Here is a 23,180-nt window from a genome sequence, read left to right on the forward strand (position 1 = left end):
TACCTTTTCTCGTTATTCTTTGATTATGGAAGTACTAAAGTCAAAGAGGGGCTGAAAATGGGATTTTTACCCCACCAGAGGCATTTACATTTCCTGTTCGGTTGTCAGCACAGGATCCATTTGCTTCATGAAGAGAAGCAGGTGAAGGAGGAGGTCATGAATGGAAGACCAACACCACCGACAGAATGATTTTAAAGCTGAGAAAGAATGTTTGATTGAAATTCACGTTAGTTTTTATTTCATCCTGTCTGCTGGACAAAGAGCAGCTACAGTCCAGGTTCTGGATCAGGTCCAAACTGTCACCGGTCTAACCACAGTAACCTCAGACCAACGTGTCTAGTGGTGAACCCACCGGAGGGGTTGAGGAGCTAAACAGAGAACATTAATCTGGTGACACCAGATTGCTGCTCGCTAAGATCCTCAGCTGTGTCGGAGGCGTCCGCTTCAGGTGGACAAACATGCATTCACCCCCAACAAACATTGGGTTTCAAAGCATCTTTAATTTCATCCAGACATTACAAAATATAAAACACACAGGGCATGAGAAGAAGAAGAGTTGGGTCTGATATCCACACGAACAGAGACTGTCTGTCCATCCCGTCCAGCAGCAGGTCCAGTGTCCGTCACTCTGTGTCATCCGTAAGGAGAGCAGAAGCCCAGATGTGATCCGACGGGACGTCTGGGAGGACCCAGTCTTGAGGAACCGAAGAACCTTCAGGATGATCCTCTGCCACCACAAACCGGTCCCAGTCTCTCCTGAAAGACAAACAGACCCGACATGTCAGTACGCCGTCCTCACCCTTGTGTTGGTTCCACAGGCTGGAGTCCAGACAGAGGAGCACCTGATTTGGAGCAAAGCCTGCAGGGAGTGTTCCGCCTGGGTGTGATGTTCTCTGAAGGGCAGCAGCACAGGATCAACAGGAAGCTCGTCTGTGGAACAAACACACCAATCTGCACCAATCTGCCGCCTGACGGAGGACCAATGTGGAGCGGCTCCGAGGCCGTACCTCCAAACAGCATGGCCTCCGTCTTCTGCTTCTTCTGCAGCAGCCTCTCCCTCTCCTTCTTCGCTCGTCTCTCCTGTTCCCTCTTCCTCTCCTCCTCCTGCTCTCCCTCCAGCATCACCATCAGAGCGTTCTCCTCGGCTGAGTAGACGGCCGTCCTCCTCTTCATCACGCTCCTCAGCTGCTCCAGTCTGCTGCTGAAGGCCTCCTCGTGCTCCGGCTCGGTCGTGATACCTAAAGGTTCCACCGCAGCACAGCGGCGACACCTTTTAGTGCACATGACCAACATCTGGAAGCTCTGTAGACAATGATGCTGTGACAAGAACAACACACCAGGAGGTGGCGCCGACCTCATCTGCCTCCCTATACTGAAAACTGCTTTGAGGGATCATCTTAGCGTTAGCTGCTGAATGCTAAAAGCTTCTTCTGATGAAGAACCATAAAACTGTAAATACATTAACATTAGCGATGACGGTTTGATTCATTAGCCACCCTTAGCGTACATGTTACATGTGTTCTCTGTAATGTTAATAATTCCTCAGTTCCAAATGCTAACGTCACTGTTGAGAATTTTGACAACAAATACAAATCAAGGAAAGAAAAAAAAACTAAAAACCAACTTGTGGCATTTATTTTTGCGTCTTTTCCTCATCTTACTTAGCTGTTAGCGCTTTATGCTACACAGTTAAACAACTGTTTGTTTCTACAAGCGTATTGCATTAAAGGTTTAATAAACTCTAGTCTTAACTGTCTTTATTTTTAGTCAGGCTGGAACCCAACGATGGTTCTATCAGAGCAGCTTCATGCCGGTGCCATAAGGTGGAACCCTTCCCTTCAATTGATTTCATCTTTGAATCCAATCATGGTTGTGATTTCATAGTCAGAATTGCTGACTTGGCGTATTTCCTGCATAAAATACATAAACTGGACGCAAAGTGAGTGAGCAGCTGAGCCTCACCTCAGATTGTACGACCAATAGAAACACGATTTAATTCAAAAAGAATGGTGCACTCCTCTTGATTTTAACCAGTTTTTAATATCAGCCTGCTAATGTAATGGCAAATACACCACACGTCACGTTTCTGGGGGTGTATGTTCGCTATGTCCTCACAGCAGACTAGAAGACATCTGGTCTGGATGAATCAGACTCCTGTAGCGCCATCTAGTGGCCCCGGAGCTCCATGAAGAAGATGTTCACCCCTAGATGCATTAATGATGTATTGAGCGTCCACCCCGACCCAGTTCTGTCTGTACACACCGTTCTGCTGCTGGTAGCAACAGTTCTGACATCACGCGCTTTATTCAGAGGCTCGCCATGACAACGGAATCCTCTTTGAAGAGGGAGGCGTGAATGTCTTCCCTCTCTAAAGTCATGAACAGACTGGTAGTCCTGCTTTCATCCATCGTCTGTCTTCAGGATTGCAACTTATGAACCTTCCCTGCAGTTTTCCTTCATTAAACAAAAACTTGTAAACCAGTTTCCTGCATTGGATGAGATCAGCATTGGTTCTGGGAAATAATACAGAAATCATGATGGAGTGCAGAGGAAACCACAGGACAGGACTAACCTTTTCGCGACGCGGCGTCCTTCCTCAGTCTGCGCAGCTTCTCCAGCGAGCGGAGGACGTCCTGCATCCTCTTCACGTCTGCCTGCTTCTTCCTCACCTCACAGAGGACGGCGTCTGCAGCCAGCTTCAGCTCCTGCTCCTGGGAACACAGGTACACCGGCAGGTGAGCATCACCAACATCAGCATCAGCATCCCTATCCTCAGTCTCTGTCATGTGATAGTGTCCAGTGTTTCACAGCTTGAGATGAATTCATCAAGGATGGATGGATGGAGGGATGGATGGAGGGATGGAGGACTTACAGTCTTCTTCTCTTGTACTTGGCGGATCTGCTCCATCCTCCACTTGTCTATGACGGCCTCCTTCTCGGCGACGCGCTCCTCCCGCCAGCTGTCCTCCACCTGCCGCCGCCTCCCGGCCCTCCGCTGGCGGGCCCTCCTCTTCGCAACACGGGACAGTTTCTCCTTCCCGATGTCTAAATGCGAGCCGTGGAGGTCGGCCAGCTTGTCATCCAGCTGCCTCTTCACCTCCAGAGCCAGCAGGTAGGAGTCCATCCAGACACCCTCGTTGTCCGCCTCCCTCCTCAGGGTGTCGCAGGACTCCCTCAGCCGGGAGACGAGCTGCGCGGCCCCGGCTAGAGCCGCCCGCAGCTCCGGGAGGCTGCAGCCCTGCTGCCGGCTCCGGGACGCCCCGGACGGTCGGTCTCTGCTCCGGAGGAAACCTCTGAGCCACTGCCGGTCCTGCTTCCTCTGCAGGGTCGCCCCATCCTCAGCTCGGGGCGCGGTCTGGACCGAGTCTTCCATGCTGACCTGCGGGGGGTGGCCGAAGGGAGACCCGTGATGAAGGTGCCTCTGGCGGGGGTCCCGGTCATACTGAGCGGTCTGAGACCCGGAGCTGAACGTCGGAGGGAACGCTCCAGTGCTGCCGTAGGAGTTCAGCGGAGCAGGAGGCGCCATGCTGGGGAAGGGTCCAGGTGGGGGGCAGCCGAACGGAGGTGGGGGGACAGACGGGTCGAACCCGTACGGGAAGGGGAAGCCATGTCCGCCGAAGCCTCGTCCTCCTCCCCCGGGGGACGGAGCGGGAAAGCCGTGCCGGTGATCGGACGGGGGACCGTCGTATCCCTGTGAGGCCGTTAGCCGTGAAGCGGTGTGGAGTAACGCCGACGGGTCGCGCTCCGAGCCCGGCGGCGGCGGTCTGTGAGCGGCGGGCGGCGCCTCCAGATAGTCACCGTAGACGGGCCGCGGCTCCTCCGACGGGCCGCGGTGGAACGGAGCGTCCATGTCGCACAGAACCCGTTAATCAGAAGCAGCCATACATCCGACTTCCTGTTAATTGTCGCCTCTAAATGACGTCATTCTCCTTCTTCACGTATTTATCGGGCCTTCCAGCTATGTAGTGCGTGTTGTCGCCACTATCCCGCTGTGGTCAATGTCGGTACTGCAATGACCGACCACTGCTGAGTTTTAAGTTTTAATACTGTATAAAAATAAAAAACTGCTACTCTTTGCTCGAATCCCTTTTGCGTCAATGATTTACTCCAATAATAAGAATAGGCTACATTTTAATCAATACAAATTTCACTCAAAAACATTTTACAGGTTGATGCCTGCAGCACATCTGTGGTTCCAAAGTGATGACATTTTTTGAACATGTAAAATTTGAACAAATTAACAAATGCATCTTTATTCACCTTCATAACACACACACACGCACGCACAAGCGCATACACAACTAGATGGCATTTCTCTCATTCACTCTCTCTTACACACACACACACACACACACACACAAAATTAACCCTTCAGGTGGTTTATAACTTGCGAGACTTTGCAGATTAATTCACAGAAGGCAAGGTATTGAAGGTATTGTATGTTCTTAAAGCAAAGTGACCCGCTGTCATTTATGTACAGGTCATTATAAAAATACTGCCTCATCTGTCCAACAAAAATATTCTGTTGTCCCACTGATTGGACACTGAAATCTACAGAACAGCTGAGGAAGATCCTGTAAAATGATGTGTTCAGGAGCCACTGTGGCAAGTGCTGAGAGACGGTCTGTCCGCCTCATTGGTTGTCGTCACAGTCCTGGTCACTGGTCACGTGACCCTCCTGCACCTCCAACTCCTCAGCACTCACCATGCTGGGACTGATGGCGGCGTATCTGGTCCCGTGGAACTGCCGCAAGTGTATCTGCACATGAACAACAAGCATCAACACCGGTTGTCTTCCAGAAGTTTGCTGTTCTGCTCATTAAAATGCATGTGGAGTAACGTGTCCGTATATCAAGGTGGATCTGTGGCTGAAACATCGACTCTTAATGATCTCTAGAGATGTCTAATTAGAGATGTCAAGAAAATCAAAGCATTCAGAAACAAATCAAAATGTTGTTTAGTAGAGGACAGTATGTTGTTGCTGGTTGGTCTGAATCCAACCTGCTGATGCAGGACCACCGCCACCAGTGGTGAATAGACCCACCTGTATGTAGAGGTTGACTTCAGCGCTCCTACAGAGGTAAGGAAAGTTTCCTCCCGTCTTCAGATGAGCGCGTCTCGCGTTGGGATATAACTTGTACATCTCCTCCTTGGCCTCCAACGATAGAGCGCTCTGATCGAACACCTCGAATCGACCACACAGGAGAGAAAACTCACAAATATGTGGAACAGGGTGAACCAGACGGGACGGTTCCACACTTACATCTATAATGGTCACAGCAACGTCTTTTATTTTGTGTGGCTCCACGTACGAGTTCTGACAGTTGAGTGTCAGTCGTGAAGCTAAGTCACTTTGGTTCAGACTCTCCAACTGCAACACACAAGACACGGAGGGTAGTCTTTCTTCCATTATATATACATATGTGTGTGTGTATATACTGTATATATATATATATATATATATATATATATATATACTATGTGTACACACACACACACACACACACACATATACAGTATATACACACACACATCATCCCTACGTCTGTCCATCTGCAAACATTGTATGTCCAGAGCACCTCATTAACTCCCATTAAGCTGCTTTCCACAATCCTCTCATATCTGTGATAACTAGTTAACTAGTTGTCTACCCCAACCATCTGCACACTAGCGACAATATCTTTTCCTGTTTCCCTGGAATCATAATTTTTAAGGGTGGTCATCTTGTCTTTCAGACTATATTTGAGTTCCATCACAGTTACACATAAATCAAAAGTGATATGTACTGTAGTTGAGCCCCACGTCACAGTTTACTGAGAATTAACTATACATTATATATATATTTCAGAATTATATAGTTATGGATAAAGTTTTAGTTGTGATTATGATTATTATAATAATAGGTATGTGTGCCGCTTACCCTGTCAACCATGAAGTCGATGGCTTCGGCCATTTTAGAGTCCACAGGTCCTTTGGCAAAGTTGGCCAGAACAATCTTCTTAAGCATGAAAGCTGGCATCAACCAGAAACTGCAGAGCAGGAAACAAAACGTGAACGGAGAACACCAACCGAGCGCCGGAGGACGATCCACTACGGGACCGCCTGAGATCACCTGTTTGCCGTCCACGTCTGATTGAAGATGGACGTATCGCTGAACGAGTTGCACAGTAACAAGGAGTGCACCCTGGGAGATTTGTGTGTGCACTCGGCAAACTTCTGAGCCAAGAATCCCCCCAGAGACGCCCCAAACAGATGGACCTGGGGGTTCACAGATGACCATTAGAAGATGATGGGTGAGATGGGGGGAGTCCTGTGAAGCGACTTACTTTATCCAACTGCAGGTGATCCAGAAGTTTCCTGAAGCCATCACAGAACTCCATCAGATCCCAGTACACAGGATACTGCAGCTGGAGACCACATGGTTCGCTTATTTTACTGTCTGATTAACACAATGTGGACATTTACTGCTCCCACACCCACTCAGGAGCTGAAGACACCTTCCACACAGGATTCAGCACTGATAGTTGGTGGATGGATACATCAGCTGATCTGAGGTTCTACTGTGTTATTCTCTGAGTCAAAACCCAACGAGCACGCAGATGAAGTGAAGGACCCAGACGAGTCTGGTCTCACCGAGATGACTCTGTAGCCCCAGCCGGTCAGAGCCAACACCTGCTGAAAGAAGACCTCTGCTGTCCCGCTGACCGGGGGGAGGAAGATGATGGGACACCTGATGCTCTTTGGGCCAGCATCATACAAGGACCACACCTTACTGTCATCATCATCCACGATGATCTGGAGGAGACAAAACGGGAACCAGTTGAACCCACTGGGTCATGGAGGAAACCCTACAGCCGTGTTCAAAGGGAGATGCTGTGACAAAACTCAGAGTTACTACTAATAAATATAACATTCTTGGTTATAACCTCATTTTATAACAAGAAAATACAAAAAGCTGATGGAACCGTTTCAAACATTTCAATTCATATTCATGTTTCTTTGTCTTCTTAGTCTTTGTCTAGTTAAAAAATGTGACAATAGGGACAATTGTTTTATTTTGTTTTGCAAGAAGGTCCAATAAAGACAATGTGGGCACTGGGTTTGAAAACAACCACAGCATCGGTAGGAAGCCAGCAGTGACACTACGCTGCAGGACTTTGTTTCAGGAAAAAGACAGAACCCTTCACACTTCATGTTTGTGATGAAACAACTCCTTCCAGGCATCATGATTCGTCTCCAACAAGTATCTGAGGTTGAGCTGGGCCCTAGTTGGACAGGACACCACCTAAGACTGCTGGGACCTGAAAGCTGGTCCCACTGGTGAGTGGGAGTGAAATGGAACTCCTACTGCCTTGCATAATGCTCCTGCCATCACTTTGTGGAAAGCTGACTGCTGGTTGGACCAATTAGAACGGCTCAACGCTAAACATTAGATCAGATCAATCAATGGAACACAGATTTGATCAATTAATGGAACACAGACCAGATCGATTAATGGAACACAGATCAGGTCGATCAATGGAACACAGATCAGGTCGATCAATGGAACACATATCGGATAATCCATGGCACGAATATTTTTAGTCAATAATCATGTTTTAATATTACATAAAAGAGTGCAGACTATTCATGATGTCATGTGATAAATAATAAACCAGCTATCGGTGTTAGCAATCGTCAGATGTTCATCTAAAAACAAACATTTTCAGTACTTCATTTGGAAACGTTTGATTTAGTTTAATTTGTTTGTCGTCTCGCTCTTGAGAATAAGACAAGCATTATTTCATTTTCACTCCACCACTACAACTAAATTTGAGCATGTATGAGGAACCAATAAACAAAACCCCCCCAAAAAGCAGAACCTAAATGACAACTGTTTCTATTTTGAGATTATTCAATGATAAAGTTGTGATTCAAGTTTTTTGTTTCTGCCAGAATAACTAACGAGTAGAACTGACACACTATATAGTTAATCACCTGTACAGAAGTGTAGATGTTCTGATTCATCTATACAAACTATCATTGTAAGTTATTTTTCATTTTGAATTATTTCGTCTCGAGTTCAGTTTTCTGACTGTAGTCATTTACGTAAAATATGGCAACACACCAGCGTATGTGGAAATTTCATCTCTTGTGAGTTTCCCAGCGTAGGTTTCCATAGTAACTGAGTTTTAACTGTGTTGAACAAGCTTCATGGAACTCAACTTTTTCATAGATCCACTTGGTGTCCAGACACAAATCTTCCACAAACCCCCCCCCCAAAAAACCCACAACATAACATCCAATCAGGAGTGATCCCTGTCACGTGACTCCACTCCAAACACACACAAGTCACTAACACAGCCTCGTTAGCATAGAGACATTAAACATCTGTTTACTCGGTACATAGTGTGGAATGTTGGCGTGTGTGACGTCATTATAGGTGTACATGAAGCATCGGGCCCTCCATCATCATCATCATCATCATCATCATCACCATCATCATCATCACTACCATCAGGAGGTACTTACTCTCCTCAGCGGCACCGTGCTTCTGAACCAGTTGTAGTCAGGAGACACTTTAATCTCCTCCATCTGAGGACAGATTAGGAAACGAATGTTCAGGAAACACACACACACACACCCGTTAAAGTCACACCAAACATCTGACATGTTTACATTAGCTTGAAGAGCTAATTTTTGAACGTGTGTAACAACTGCTAGCTAGCGCTCATTACGCTGACAGCTGAATCGTTTAATGTCGACTGAATATCCGTCACATTAACGGGCAGTATTACCGTGACCTTCGGGGACGGCTGTCAGTGTATCCGACAGTTTTTATCCATGTGTCGGCAACATTTCCTCTGCGGACTGCTGGTCATGTGACGCCGCTTTCAGGCACTTCCGTAAATCTCCGCCGCCGCCTGACGGCAGCTGACGCGCGCGCTGCTGCTGCTTCTTCTTCGTTTTCTAATAAAGGTAGTGATCAGCGTGAGCGGGCACTGGCGCCCCCTGGCGTGTGGGAGGACAACCCAGAAACCAGACGATTACGATCGTATCGTCTCCCAAGATGATGAATGAAGAAATTGATCTCTAGATTTGGGTTCTGATGTCTTTTTAACAAACCTTACAGAAGATCAAAAGCTCCAAGTGCAATAGAATGAAGTTCGATCTTTTGCTTTGAGGGCAGGAGCGGGATGTAACAAGGCAGTCACAGACTGCAACATCCCGCGACACCCGAATTCAAAATTTTACCTTGACCTACTTGCATAGGTCAAAGATCAAAGCTAGTGCTTTGACCCACTGTCTTTGATCAAAGCACTACCTTTGGTCCATGGTCTTACTAACACTTGCCTTCTCCCTCGTCTTTCTATCTTATTCGGTTCCTGAGTGTACAAAAGTCCAAATTTAACCTTGACCTAGTTTTCTCAAGGTCAAGGTCATCATCTCATTTTCATCCCCTTTAATCTGCTTTTTGTTTCATCTTTCTATCTGCAACGGTTTTGAAGATATTTGGTTGACATACCAACGGACGGACGGACAAATGAAAGGATGAACAGACAAACACTGACAATTAAAATACGTCACTGATTTGAAGCAGGATGTAATAACCCTTTATGAGATCTTTACAGAAAAAGTCATGAAATAAATAACACTATTAATGAAATAACACTATGAAATAGATAATAACCAAATAATTCTCTGTGGGATCTTAAAAAAGGCCGTGGTGCATTAAATTTCTGTTGTGCCGTAAACAATCTCAACAGAGCAGAATCTCTTAATCTTAAATGTGTTATGTTTTTGGTTTTCTACTACATGCCGTGTGGCTGCTTTTGTGTTTTCCCCTTTTATTTTTCCTTTGTAGGACCTGCAGGGCTGGTGAGTGGAGGAGGTGTGACAATGAGGCACACCAGGTTTCAATCAAAGCTTATTGTGGTGAGAGTGTTTTGTCCAGCAAAATACCAAAATAAAACCAAAGTACAACGAGGATGATGTTACAGCCAAAACGGGAATTCTTTTATTGATACGCAGATCATCAGTACAGATCAATCGGGAACAGCCCCTGGATGCATGTCTCCTGACACTTTTATAGTCACAGTCCTCCATTTGTGTGTGCGTGAGCTTTGTACGTGTCCTATTCATGAGAAAACAGGAAACCAATTGTTCCCGGCAACTGTCCAAATCTAGGTAACTAGCCCATGTCAGGTTGACCCGCTTCCTGTCTTCCTGTTTTTCGGACAATCTGGTTATTCGCTGCCAAACTTGAAAATGTGTTTCCTCTGATTTGAAATGTGACCCACACATGCATTATTTCGCTTCCACATTATCAACCTCAATATAAAGCTGGTCCTGACTCCAACTACAGTGCTAGATAATTCGGTCTTGTCGTTTGGTGTCTCATCGCCCTTTGTTTCTTGCTGCTCCAGCCTCCTGCAGCTGTTTTTTGTGATTTTGCACCAGTCTTTTCCAATAAACTTCCTGAATATTGATCTGCCTGTCTCTTGAGACTGTCCACAACAGTCTCCAGCCAACCTTAACATAAGGTTAAGACTAGTCATTTCGGAACGGAATTGATTTTATCAAAATTCAATCAAAGATATTGAGGACCACGGATCAGTTTGGGGCAAGACATTTCAAATACAGTTTCTCCTCCTACTGATATATTCATTTGAACTGACAAATGTGTTTCATGAACGAATAAATGTTCTGTATGGTGGGTAGTCTCTATGTCCAAGATGGCCCTTAATTTGGACAATGTCCTCCTCTCCAACACAACAGTACACGGTCTACCTTTGCCCCAACCATGTCACCAGTCCTACGGATCAGTCTGTCCAATCTGTTGGGGTCTGCCACATTCAGACTACTCCTCCATCACACTACAGTCTGAAGTAGCACACTGGCAACCACAGACTGAGAGAACATCCCTATTGTGGTGTGTACTGTAGACGTTGAAATACCTCTGCCTCCTCAGGAAAAACATAGCTTTGGCTCTTCTTATAACGGACATCCATGTGCTTCCTCAACGCAGTTTGTTGTCAATGTGGACCCCCAAGTACTTGTATTCCTCAGCAATGTCCCCAACAAATTCTACAACATTGAAAGATGGTCAGGGCAGCCATCTATTGTCAACTGTTTCTTTAACTCCTCTATCTGGATAAGGTTAAGAGAGAGGAAGAGAGCAGGGAATTAAGACAAAGAAACAGTTGAGTAAAGTAGGAGGAAGAGGAAGTGACCTCGTAAGACCTGGATGTCATAAATGGATGTCTGTTCCACAGGTGGAGAACGCAGATGGAAGACAGGATACCCAAAGGCCTGGAAATCTATGGATATGAAACTGGCCTATCTGCCAGTCTCTCTCTTTCTCTCTCTCTCTCTCTCTCCGTCTCTTTTACTTGACCTATCTCTTTCCCCAATGCATTTCTATTTCCCAACCACCAGGTCAAGGCGGATGACCGCCCTACAGAGCCTGGGTCCTTCCTCAATGAGGGAGTTTTTCCCCGCCATCGTCGCTTATGCTTGCTCTGGAGGGCATTGTTGGTTTTCTATCTGTAGAGCGCTTTGAAATGTCTTCAGATATGATTAAGCGCTATATAAATAAAAGCTAATTGATTGATTGATTGATTGATTGATTGATTGATTGATTGATTGATTGATTGATTGATTGATTGATTGATTGATAAACTGTGCCATCTCTGATTGGTTGTAAGTATCCCTGGTTACTCGACCAACTGTTTCATCTAAGCATCTGATAAGACAATCTCTAGTCACAGTTAGGCGGTTTCATCACATGTTATTTTATATCAAGACTAGCGGGAACCCGTGGAAATTCCACAATAAAACAATAATATCAGACTTCATACCAAACATAGGAAAAGAATACATAGCTACCTTGTTCTATGAAGCTAACGCTATACGTGGTAACTGCTAACATGGAGATCTCCAGCTAAACAATAGCCAACTGATGCAAGCCGAGCTTTTGCTGCAACACAACATGAGACACGGTGATGTAATGTATGCTAGTTCATATTCCTTCTAGATTACTTTACTACCTGAGCAGTGATTTCTACATTTTATTAGAACAAAAATAGTTTAAGTTTTTGATGATGAAACTTTCCAGAGTTGGAAACATCCTGTTGCGGCAGTTGGACACCAGGAACCAATTCGTTGCCGTCATGTCTCGTTCCTGCTGTTTGGACTCTGCTCAAAAACATGAAAATTGTTGGAACAGTTAATGACACTGTAAAATCATGTTAACTAGGAAGTCCATGTCTAGTTATTTCTTCTCCTAATACAGCAGATGCCTTATGCCACATTGTTCACGTGATTCCTTCTGGCAGATGTGCAGAGATTGGCTGGGGGCTGTGATTGGTTGGGCGCTTGATTGACAGGTAGTGGGTGGAATTGGTGACAGTGTGACAGCGTGAGACTTTCAAGTAAGCTTATTCAAATATATAGGTGGGGAGGTGTATTTTTCGAAAACATCACTGGCACTTCGCTTTTTGTTTTACTGCATGCTGACAAATTATTTTTGTAAATGGATTTTGGTTTGGTCTGGCTGCACTGATTATAATATTTATGACTTGTTTGTCAAACTTTTTTGCTCATAGACACAGTAGTGAAACCTTATTTGGACCCCATTTAATTGAGAAATTTTTAAATGTTTCTACTTCCATTTTAATATCACAAAAATCATCTTCTGTTCAGTGGTCAGTGATTGTGAAGATCAGAGGAAGGAGATCGGGCTTTTTGGTTAATGGAGCAAAATTTAGCTTTAATCTTCAAAGCGCATCAAAACATTAAAGACAAAAAGGATATATGAGCCTCACTCTCAATCCAACTGGTCAGTCACTGCTGTCATGCATCGGAGTCTAATGTGCTGCGATGGATTTAAGATCTGGAACAAGTTATTGTCTTTGTTCAGACAATGAATGATTCAGGTGAGTTTCAAATCCAGGTCAACACCTGGAGTTTTTGATCAAAGTGATTTTTCAGAAAATCTTGAAAATACTATTTACAAATGTTTCCAATCAAAATCTTTGTGTAACAATACAGATCATAATATTGTGATTTCTGAAGTGTCTATATAAAAGATTTTAGGACCACGTGGATGACTGGATGAAAGTTAATTTACTTTTAAGTGAAGATTACATTTCTACTGCTTGGCAGATTTGGATGAACTTGAGTTGCTAGATGAATTACAAACCTGAGTTAAAAGTTGGAATACTATTTTCTCACTTTGTTTCCCTCAATTTAAAAATACTAATGAAATTCATCCATCAATTCATCTTCATTCACTCATCCGTAGTCGGGTCGTGGGGGCAGCAGTGTCAACATGGAGCCTCATGCTTCCCTTTCCTCGGCCACATCAACCAGTTCCGACTGGAGAATCCCAAGGCCAGTGTTGTGATATAATCCCTGCAAATGGTTCTAGGTGGGCAGCACGGTGGCGCACTGGGTAGCGCTGTCACCTCACAACACGGCAGGTTCAGGTTTCGAGTCCTGCTCTGTGCGGAGTTTGCATGTTCTCTTTGTGTCTGCGTGGGTTCTCTCCAAAAGCATGCAGTTCAGGTTCATTGGCTGGTCCCAAATTGATTTTTTTTAATTTTTAAAATTACATTTATTCATAAAGGCCAAATTACAAGATAATCACGTTGACACAAAATCCAAAAGAGATTCACACAAAAAAGAATTAACATCAAAAACAAACATTACTATGTGTTTCCTGAATGAAGAAACCTAAAATTTATCAAACTAAAAACAGGCTCGTATCTCCATGTTGAATATGCTCCATTCATATTCAAAGTACAGGAAAAGACTGTCTCACGAAGGGGACAGAAGCGACACTGGCTGGACACCGCAGGGTTAAAAACAGAGAAAAGCATTGGAACCGATGGCACCGTATAAAATTCTCCACTGGAGGTCGGCTGTTTTTTTCTTGAGGGGGGGTTTGTACAGAAGTCTCCACTGTGGGTCAGGTCCATTTCCCGTCATCCTGTTGGCCCAGGTAGTAGGTGCTCTGTTACACAGGCTTCTCTTGTTGATCACTTTTACACATTGTTTGTACAGTATTTTTTTGTTGGCCGTGTGCAGGCTGATTTGTCGTTCATCTCCGAGGAGAGGACCCTCCAGTTCTCTAAACAGGGGACTTATGTGGACCTCAGGGAAAGGATCTTTGCTGTCCGGCACAGTCCCTGTACTATAGTCCAGGAGGAGGCTTCTCTCCTTCCCGGAGAGTCTTTGCCTCCACAGTTGTAGCACCCTCTGAGCCACCCTGGTGGACTGGATGTTCAGCAGGGAGCTCACAGCCTGGGCATCCGGCAGTGCAGGCCCGGCGTTGTCCACCAGCTGCTGCAGGGTCATGGTCCTGGTTCTGCAAAGCGCTGCAGACAGCCCAGGTGTGGCTCCACTGCAGACATCCAGCCTGGCTCCATGCACTAGTGGTTCCTTCAGTAACCAGAACAGAGTCAGAACTTTTTCCTGGGCTGCTTTTAAATAGGGCCCATGACTTAAAAACACCATGATAAAACGGAGGCAAACAGTTTAACTTTAGAAACTTGGAGTCCATTAAAAACAGTGCAGCATCCAGGTCCAAGTTACTCACACGTTTGAATGTGCAGCTGGCCACCTCTCTCCACGTCAGATCCGCTGGTCCGGTCAGAAACCGCTGAATGAACTGTAATCTGAACGTGGCTGTTCTACTAGCCAGGTGGATGAGGCCCTGTCCCCCCTCCTCTCTTGATAAAACCAACACTCCTTGAGGCCCCCAATGCAGCCCATCCCAGAAAAAGTTAACAAGTTTGGTCTGGATTTGGGCTAGAAACCCTGATGGAGGGTCCATACAGGCCAAGTGGTGCCACAGCTGCGAGGCCACCAGGTTGTTTATCCCTAAAACTTGACCTCTGTACGACATTCTGGGGAGCAACCATTTCCATTTCTTTAGTTTCCCTTCTATTTTTTCAATGACGCCCCCCCAGTTCTTCCTGGTTGTTGTCTCATTTCCCAGGTACACACCGAGATATTTGAGACCATCAGTCTTCCAACACAAGTTTTGAGGAAGAACCGGGAGGTTGCCATGCCACTCACCAACAGCAAGGGCTTCACTTTTGCTCCAGTTTACTTTTGCATCAGTTAAAACATTGACTGAGTTTGTCAAACCCACCAAAACATCAACATTCCTTTGGTTTTTGATAAGAACAACAACATCATCAGCATAGGCAGATAAAAGACAGCTCTCTCTAACACCAGGTACAATCAAACCGTCGATGCTTTTGCGGATTTTACAGAGGAGGGGTTCCAGAGAGAGGGCATAGAGCATCCCAGACAGAGCACAGCAGAAGAAGAAGAAATGTACTTTATTAAACTCACCTCTGAGCAATTATCTTTTCCACTCATATACTGTTAAACATGCATATACATATGTACAATTTCCTTTGGGATTATTAAAGTATGTATGTATGTATGTATGTATGTATGTATGTATGTATGTATGTATGTATGTATCTATGTATCTATCTATCTATCTATCTATCTATCTATCTATCTATCTATCTATCTATCTATCTATCTACCTACCGTCTATCATGTGTACATGCCCCTGAAACAAACACAACCACACACAAGGCATGCAATTTAAACACAATGGGAGGTAGAGCAGTGGGCAGCCCTGACTAGGTGCGCCCCCAAATGAGCAGCTTGTAGGAGGGATGGCGCATTGCTCAAGGTCGCCTCGGCAGTGCTTGGGAGGTGAGCTGACACCTCCCACTGTTAGCTCACACTCGGAGTTGGCTGGCGGGAGCGGGAATCGAACCGCCAATCCTGTGATCACTGAATGACCTGCTCGACCAACTGAGCAACTGCCGCCCGTTCAACATTGACCATTCAGGCTCGATGCCCCCAGCATACACGGGGATGCAAGAGAAGCTCCTTCAGCGGTGAGAGTTACAGGCCTCAAGGACAGTCTTCCTGCAGACGTTTCCAGTTCACCCGCACAACTCATTTGGGCTTTCCAGGTCTATCCAGAGGTTTCCCCTGCCAACGGACCCAACTCACCCCCAAGTGGTGATCAGTTGACATCTCTGCCTCTCTTCATGCGAGTGTCCAAAACACATGGTCTAAGGTCAGATGATATGATCACAAGATCGATCATTGACCTACGACCCATGGTGCTCTGGTACCAGGTGCACTTATGAGCATCCTTGTGTTCGAACTTGGTGTTAGTTATGAACAATCTGTGACTAGCACAGAAGTCCGTCCAGGCCTGGCTCCAGACGTGGGCCTCGGACTTTCTCTGGGTAAGGTCTTGTGTTTTCCCCTCCTCTTTTTGTCATAGGGTCTTTTGAAATTTTTAAATAATCAATGAAATTATTGAACAGTAAATAATAATATTTAGACATTCAGTTTGACAAGGTCACTGGTTTATAGCATTTGTAGAGACCACCACCATGCCCTGGACGGTGACCCGGTCTAAAACAGGGGGCACCGGTGACCACCAGTCAGACGGGGGGGCAGACGTCCCGCTTCTCCTTCAGAGGCTGAGCTCTGACCACACTGGTGATGTCCCAAAGGTTATTGGGGATGAGGTCCTGAAAAGTGAGAAGAAGAATCCTGAGCATCAGCTAGACAGCACCACAGAAGAAGACTTCCTTAACAAGTCCCTCTCAAGAATTTCCAACAAAGGTGAGCTGACAGTGTTAGAGAAATACTTTAGTTTGGATGTGAACACATACACGAGCTTCTGACCACAGATAACCACGTTCACAAAAGTCTCAACCAAGTCACGTCAAATCACCTCTTTTTTTTTTTCCAAAAAGTAAACTGGAATTAAGGAATTTTACATTTACACCCGTCAGACATAATGGACAACAGTAGATGTTAAAACAATTAACACTCACTGGTTTGAGTCCTGGAGATAATTAGGTCATATGTTCTCTATCGTCAAAGATGGTTGTGTTTGTGTGTCTAGAGGACTTTGAGAAAACATATGTGCAACGTGAGGTAATCGGAATAGGATCGTTTGGAAGAGTCTTTGCTGGTTATCGCAGATCTGATAACTTACCAGTAAGTATGAGTGCTGGATTCTCACTTCTACACACACACAAACACACACACAAACGCACAATCTCAACCTTTACCATCTAACTCTTCATTCTGTATTTTAGGTGGCGATCAAATACATTCATGAAGACTTTCAGCTTCAGGCAGTCGTGAGTAATTCAAATTACTTTTCTCTGTATCAGGATAAAATCACTAAATTTTGTCAAAACTTACTGGTGCTGATTTACTTTGACTTAAAAACGTCTCTCTGTACTGTAAACTTTAAAAGTGTCCAGTCTTTCATAGCCTGCCAGTCCCATGTAGTAACAGCTACAGCTCACAGTAGAGTATACAGTAGTAGAGTAGAATATAACTTTATTTATCCCCTAAGGAGGTTCCGTCAGGGAAATCAATCTCTCCGTCGCACACAGCACAGTAAAGTGCACAAAACACAGAAAAAGCACACAGAAAGCACCAGCACATAGAAAGTAGTACCAACACCAAATAGAAAGAGTAATAAATAACCCATCAAGAATATACAAATAGAAAATTATAAATAGGTATAGAAATAAAAAAAAATAAACAGGCCTAGTTAAGTATGGGTATAGTAAAATGTCTATAGTGTTTGCATTGTTTTTGCTGTATTGTTTGTGTCATCCCTCAGCTCTCATGTGGACTCCCTTCTTCTTCATCTCCCCCAGAGAGGAGTTGAGCATGTTGAGTTGTTAAGTCTGTTCGTCCTGCATGTTGGGAGGCACAGCCTCTGGCTGGCTAGGCTTCTCAGGCTTTTCTGGTTGTTGGTAATGGTAGTAGCACGAAAAAGTGCACTGGCATCGTGCAGGAGTGTCCCCTGCCTCAGCCGGCCAGTTGGCTGGGATAGGCTCCAGCACCACTCGACACCCGGACAGCAGACAACAGCGGGCAAAGAAGATGAAGAGTAGATGAAGAGAAGATGTAGACTTTATTCATCCCCATCCATCATCCCCTTCACACACAAAGGGCCTGCAAGCATGCAGATTATCGTGAGAGGTAGAGTTTCGGGCAAGGACAAGAAGCCAATAGTTGCATTGCTGTCCTGCATCAGGGCTCTCAGTCCTCAGCTAGTTTTGGGGTTGAGTTTTACATTCTGATTGCAGAGTGTGGCTGGGATGAACCTGCTTTGAAGGCCCGGTATGCATGGAAGTTGTTTGAAGAGTTAATGAATGAGTTACCAATCCGAGACGGACGTTCTTACTTTGAAGAACTAATTTCACAAGAGAGGCAATGGAGGCAATAATTTTTTTTGTTGAGCTGCTGGCTTATGGTTTCATCCGCCCGTCTTTCTCATCCGCCAGTGCCTCTGTATAGACTTTTGTGGGTTAAATAACGTCAATTGTAAGAACAAGTATCTTTTACCCCTCATTGACCTGTTGTTCAGGCCCCTGTGTCACAGCCAAGTTTTCACCAAGCAGGACTTGCCAAACATACCACCTCATTTGCATCAGAGACGATGATGAGGGGAAGACCACCTTTAACATTTTGAGTATCTGGTAAGGCCTTTCAGTCTTACTAACGCCCCTGAAGTTTCCGGCATCTTATGAATGATATGCTCAACTGCTTCATGTTCATCTATCTAGATGTCATTCTCATTTTTTCGAAGTCTCTCAAAAAACACCAAACAACATATTAGGTTCAAGGCCTGCAGGAAAACAAAGTGTCAAAACTGAAAAGGGTGACTTTCATGCCCCCTCTGTCAGTTTTCTTCGATACATCATTGCTCAGGGTCAGTTTGGGCCAGACCCTGCCAAGATCCAGGCAGTAGCTGATTGGCCAACCCCCACTACTCATAAAGAACTTCAGAGATTTCTAGGCTTTGCCAACTTCTACTGTCTCTTTATCTGCAGCTATAGTACGGTTGCTGCTCCACTCACCTATCTCACCTCCGCCAAGTCCCTATTCCACTGGACTGCTGAGATTGAGTTAGCTTTCTCTTGACTTAAGGCGTTATTCACTAGCACCCAATCCTGAAACACCCAGACCCATTTCTACAGTCTGTGGTGGAGGGGGATGCCTCGGACACTGGGGTTAGAGCCGTGTTATCCCAGCAAGACCCGGACTCCCACAAGCTGCACCCCTGTGCCTTCTTCTGTTGGCGTCTCAGTCCTGCAGCAATTACGATGTAGGTAGTCAAGAGTTGTTGGCTATCGTTTTGGCTCTGCAAATGTGTAGGCACCGGCTGGAGGGTTTTGAGTTGCCTTTCCTCATCTAGACAGACCATAAGAACCTGGCTTATTACATCGAAACTGCCCCAAGACAGAACATCCACCACCACCCCCCACCCCCAGCCCAGAGAACACCAAGACCATTCTTTCTCCTGCCTGTGTAGTGGGCGCAGAAAGACTCTCCAGACCCAGGGAGTGGCCACCTCAACCGTCTGTTTGTTTTTCATGGGGCACAATCCCAAGTTCCTCAAAACTGACTTCTCATCCCAGAACTCACAGAACTCTCCAGTTCATAAGACAGCGCTTCTGGTGGCCCAGTATCGCACAGAATACTAGGAAATGTTTCGCAGTCCGCTCTGTCTGTGCCAGCAGTAAAGCTTCCCATCAGCCACTTGTTAGTCTGCTGAACCCTCTACCCATTCCCATTCACCCTTGGTCCCACATCACCGTGGATTTTGTGACTGGGTTACCTCCTTCTGAAAAGAAGGCTGTTATACTCACTGTTGATCATTCCTCCAAGCCCCCCCTCCCCCCGCCCAAGCTTCCCTCTGCTCTGCTCTTGAGACAGCTAACCTTCTGTTTAATTATGTATTCAGGCTTCATGGTATACCAATGGACATAGTTTCTGATTGTGGGCCTCAGTTCTCTTCTGCAGTCTGAAAGGAATTTTGTAAATTGGTGGGCGCAGAGGCCAGTTTGTGCTTGGGCAACCATCCCCGAACCAATGACCAGACAGAGCAGGCAAGCCAGGCCCTGGACGCTGCTCTTGGCTGTGTTACTGCACACCACCCAAGCTATGGTCCTGAGGAGCGCTCCTGGATTTCCCAGCTTCTCATCTTCGACAGGGACTTCTATGAGGTCAACCCTGGCAAGCATGGCCCCAGACAGTGGGAGGTGTCTGTTGAAGGGGGTGTACTGTGTTCATCATGCAATGTTTATTTTGAAGTCTTGAGTTTAGTTTGTGCGACCTTTCGCTTTATTCTATTTTATTTTGTGTGGCACGGCTTTGCAGTTGAGGGCTGACAATCTATCTACCTTCACATCTGCCACCAATCTGGTCAGCTCTCCTGTTCTTATGCCAGTCTAACCTCCGATTTGGTACTAGATGGTTGTCATGAGTAGATTACAACTTTATTGATCCCTTAAGGAGGTTCTGTCAGGGAAATTGAGTTCTCCATCGTACACACAGCACAGTGACCACACAACAGCACGCAGAAAAAGCACACAGCAGTTCACTTGAGCCTTCTCTTTGTTCTCTCCTGCCTCCAGTGCCCAGTCTAGCTATTTGACTTGCTCTTGACTCTCTGAACTACAGATCCTCAACTTTTTAAGTTTTCTGAGCTGAATATTTTTACTCGGGTTAGCCTCAACATACAACTCACTGTCATTCTGATATTCCTGAGTTACATGCTTTTTAGTGTGCTGACGTATACTCAGTGTAGAGCCTGTGTGAACCCTATAAATGTTTGTCTTAAATCATTTAATCATTCATGTGTATTTTCTTCTCTAGGTCATACGTAATAAATTTACAATCCCAAAGGAGGTAGCAATGATGCAGCGAGTGGCAGGCAGACCAGAATCGGTGGGTAAATCGCCAGCCGTGACACTGATTGACTGGTACATGCTGGACAACCATTTAATCCTGGTCATGGAGAGACCAGAACCCTGTCAGGAATTGTTGGACTACATAGAGGAGGAACAACTATCAGACCATCAGGCTAAAGTAAGGATGAAGTGAATGGTCCTCCATGTCCATTCCTCTTCACTTTTGCAACTGTACCAAACCTTTTTGTAAAAACTATACGTATGTATATGTATGTACAGTAAAACCAAAGTCCATAAGTATTCCCTTCTTCCCTCATTATAACTTTATCTTCATCTTTTCAGAACATCATGAGGCAGTTGGTTGAAGCATCTATTGACATAATAACCAAGGGAGTTTGCCACAATGACCTCAAACCTAACAACATCCTTGTTGAACTTTGTTCGGAGGTACCTCGAGTGAGAGTCATTGACTTTGGCTGCAGCTGCTTCATTTGGGAGACATCTTTTACTGACTATGTGATGACTGGTAAATCATCCATCTTCCATGAACATCCTACCTGTCAATGCCCATCTGTCTGTCTCTGTACCTTTGAAAAACCTGTGCATTTCCCAACAGAAAACAACCATATAAGGATGGACTGGGCTGAGAAAATAACAATGTGTCAGCTGCGTGAGGTCCTTTACGAAATCATGGAGCAAACCTACACTTTCACGACGAAAGAAATGACCCAGGGTAGACAATGCTATATTCTATGCACACATATTAAATGCACAAACACACACACAGATTTATATATATATATATATATATATATATATATATATATATACACATACATACATACACATACACACACACATTAATACATATATATGTTTATGCATGTATATATGCATGCTTGTATAAATGTACATATACAGTATGTATATATGTATACAGTATGTATATATGTTTATATATATATACATAAATATATACATGTATACATATATATGACGCATATTAACAATATGTGTCATCACAATGACATGAAAGTCTTAGAAGTACAGCAGATGAAAAACAACCTTTTACTGTATCAGAAATACAGCTACAAGGAGAAAATTGTCAACATAAACATTCACCCACTTCATAGCTAAAATTGGAGGTAAGATGACTCATCAATCAAAAAGTTGAGAAATTATGACTTTTAAGATTCTTGTTTCATCAAACCATGTAATCAACATTTGAGCTTCCCGTCGTCATAATGTGAATATGGTCTACAGGTCACTGAAGCTTCTGACCACATCTATACTTTCTGTTTTCTCAAACTCAGATTGTCAGGATTTCATGGAAAAGTGTTTCCCTTCCCATTCAGAGATGTGTACAACCCTAAAAGAACTGCAGCAGCATCCCTGGATCTGTGACAAATGAAGTACAGGGCACCCTGTTTGACATCTAAAATGTAACCTGTCTCTGTGACTGCTGACTGTTTTAGAAGTATTCCACAAACTGTATGTGAATGAAAAGCAAATTTCTTACAACTTTGAACGGTGTAAGCAAAAATTCTTTCAAATTTTTTTATTCATTTATTATCACACAAGGTACCTGATGGATGTAGCAGCAGGGAAAGAGTCATTGACCTGATTGCTCTCTGGCAGTACATTGATGCAGTGGGTATCACTGTTGCCTCACGGCAAGAAGGTTCTTGGTTTGATTCCAGCTGGGGTCTGTGTGTACAGTTTCCTAGGTCCTCTGGCTTCCCGAAAATGCCCAAAATAGTCTTTGTGGACTGACTAATCCACATAAGTGGATATTATACTGAATTAAACTCTGAAGATAATGAATGAATTCTCTTTTTAAGTAATTAGTAGCAACTGTTCCATTCAATCATCTGTTAAGACAACTTCTAGTCACAGGCAGGAGGTTTGATCATCTAAAACAATAGAAACACGTTACTTTATATGAAGACTTATTTGGAGACATCACTGGCATTGTGGTTTTTTGTCGCTTTTGTTTTACTCCATGTTGGCAACTAATTATTTGACATGTTCTTTCGTATGATCTGACTGCACTGATTGTAATAAATCTGTGGGTATTCATGACTTGTTTGTCAAACTCTTTATCAAATTCAAATGTTTGGATTTGTTGGACGCTGATTTTTGCTCATAGACACAACAGTGAAGCATTATTTGGATTCATATTAATTCATCCAACCATCAATTGTCTATACCCAATTGTCTCTCTCTATATATACACTGTATATCCCAACCTATATATTTGACTAAACTAACACACTGTCATGCTTTAACTCCATCCACTACCTGTCAATCAAGCCCCCAACCAATCAAGCGCCCAACCAATCACGGCGCATCTGCCAGAAGGAATTACATGAACAATATGTATATGAGAGAGGGGGGGAGTGCACGGTCCCCTTTGGCACC

At 44.6% G+C, this 23,180-nt stretch overlaps 2 protein-coding genes across 4 annotated transcripts; both read right to left on the bottom strand.

Moving 5' to 3' along the window:
* Nucleotides 1-353: 353 nt before the first annotated feature.
* Nucleotides 354-3,935, bottom strand: pdcd7 (programmed cell death 7). Of its 2 annotated transcripts, XM_068313842.1 has the most exons (5): nt 2,873-3,934; nt 2,573-2,711; nt 1,008-1,238; nt 843-930; nt 487-756 (listed from the first exon to the last, which is right to left on the bottom strand). In XM_068313842.1, the coding sequence occupies exons 1-5, from the start codon at nt 3,848-3,850 to the stop codon at nt 624-626; spliced, it is 1,569 nt and encodes a 522-aa protein (XP_068169943.1). In that variant the 5' UTR covers nt 3,851-3,934; the 3' UTR covers nt 487-623. The 2 variants fall into 2 exon arrangements, with proteins under 2 accessions (XP_068169938.1, XP_068169943.1); XM_068313837.1 differs by having other exon boundaries at nt 354-756; nt 843-1,238; nt 2,873-3,935.
* A 183-nt stretch (nt 3,936-4,118) lies between these two features.
* Nucleotides 4,119-8,916, bottom strand: spg21 (SPG21 abhydrolase domain containing, maspardin). Of its 2 annotated transcripts, XM_068313891.1 has the most exons (9): nt 8,778-8,916; nt 8,512-8,574; nt 6,634-6,795; nt 6,327-6,407; nt 6,113-6,258; nt 5,921-6,029; nt 5,264-5,371; nt 5,045-5,185; nt 4,119-4,759 (listed from the first exon to the last, which is right to left on the bottom strand). In XM_068313891.1, the coding sequence occupies exons 2-9, from the start codon at nt 8,572-8,574 to the stop codon at nt 4,634-4,636; spliced, it is 936 nt and encodes a 311-aa protein (XP_068169992.1). In that variant the 5' UTR covers nt 8,778-8,916; the 3' UTR covers nt 4,119-4,633. The 2 variants fall into 2 exon arrangements, with proteins under 2 accessions (XP_068169992.1, XP_068169985.1); XM_068313884.1 differs by having other exon boundaries at nt 5,045-5,371.
* Nucleotides 8,917-23,180: the final 14,264 nt, after the last annotated feature.

The sequence above is a fragment of the Antennarius striatus genome, chromosome 1, assembly GCF_040054535.1.
Source record: "Antennarius striatus isolate MH-2024 chromosome 1, ASM4005453v1, whole genome shotgun sequence".
In the NCBI taxonomy this organism is placed as follows: Eukaryota; Metazoa; Chordata; class Actinopteri; order Lophiiformes; family Antennariidae; genus Antennarius; species Antennarius striatus.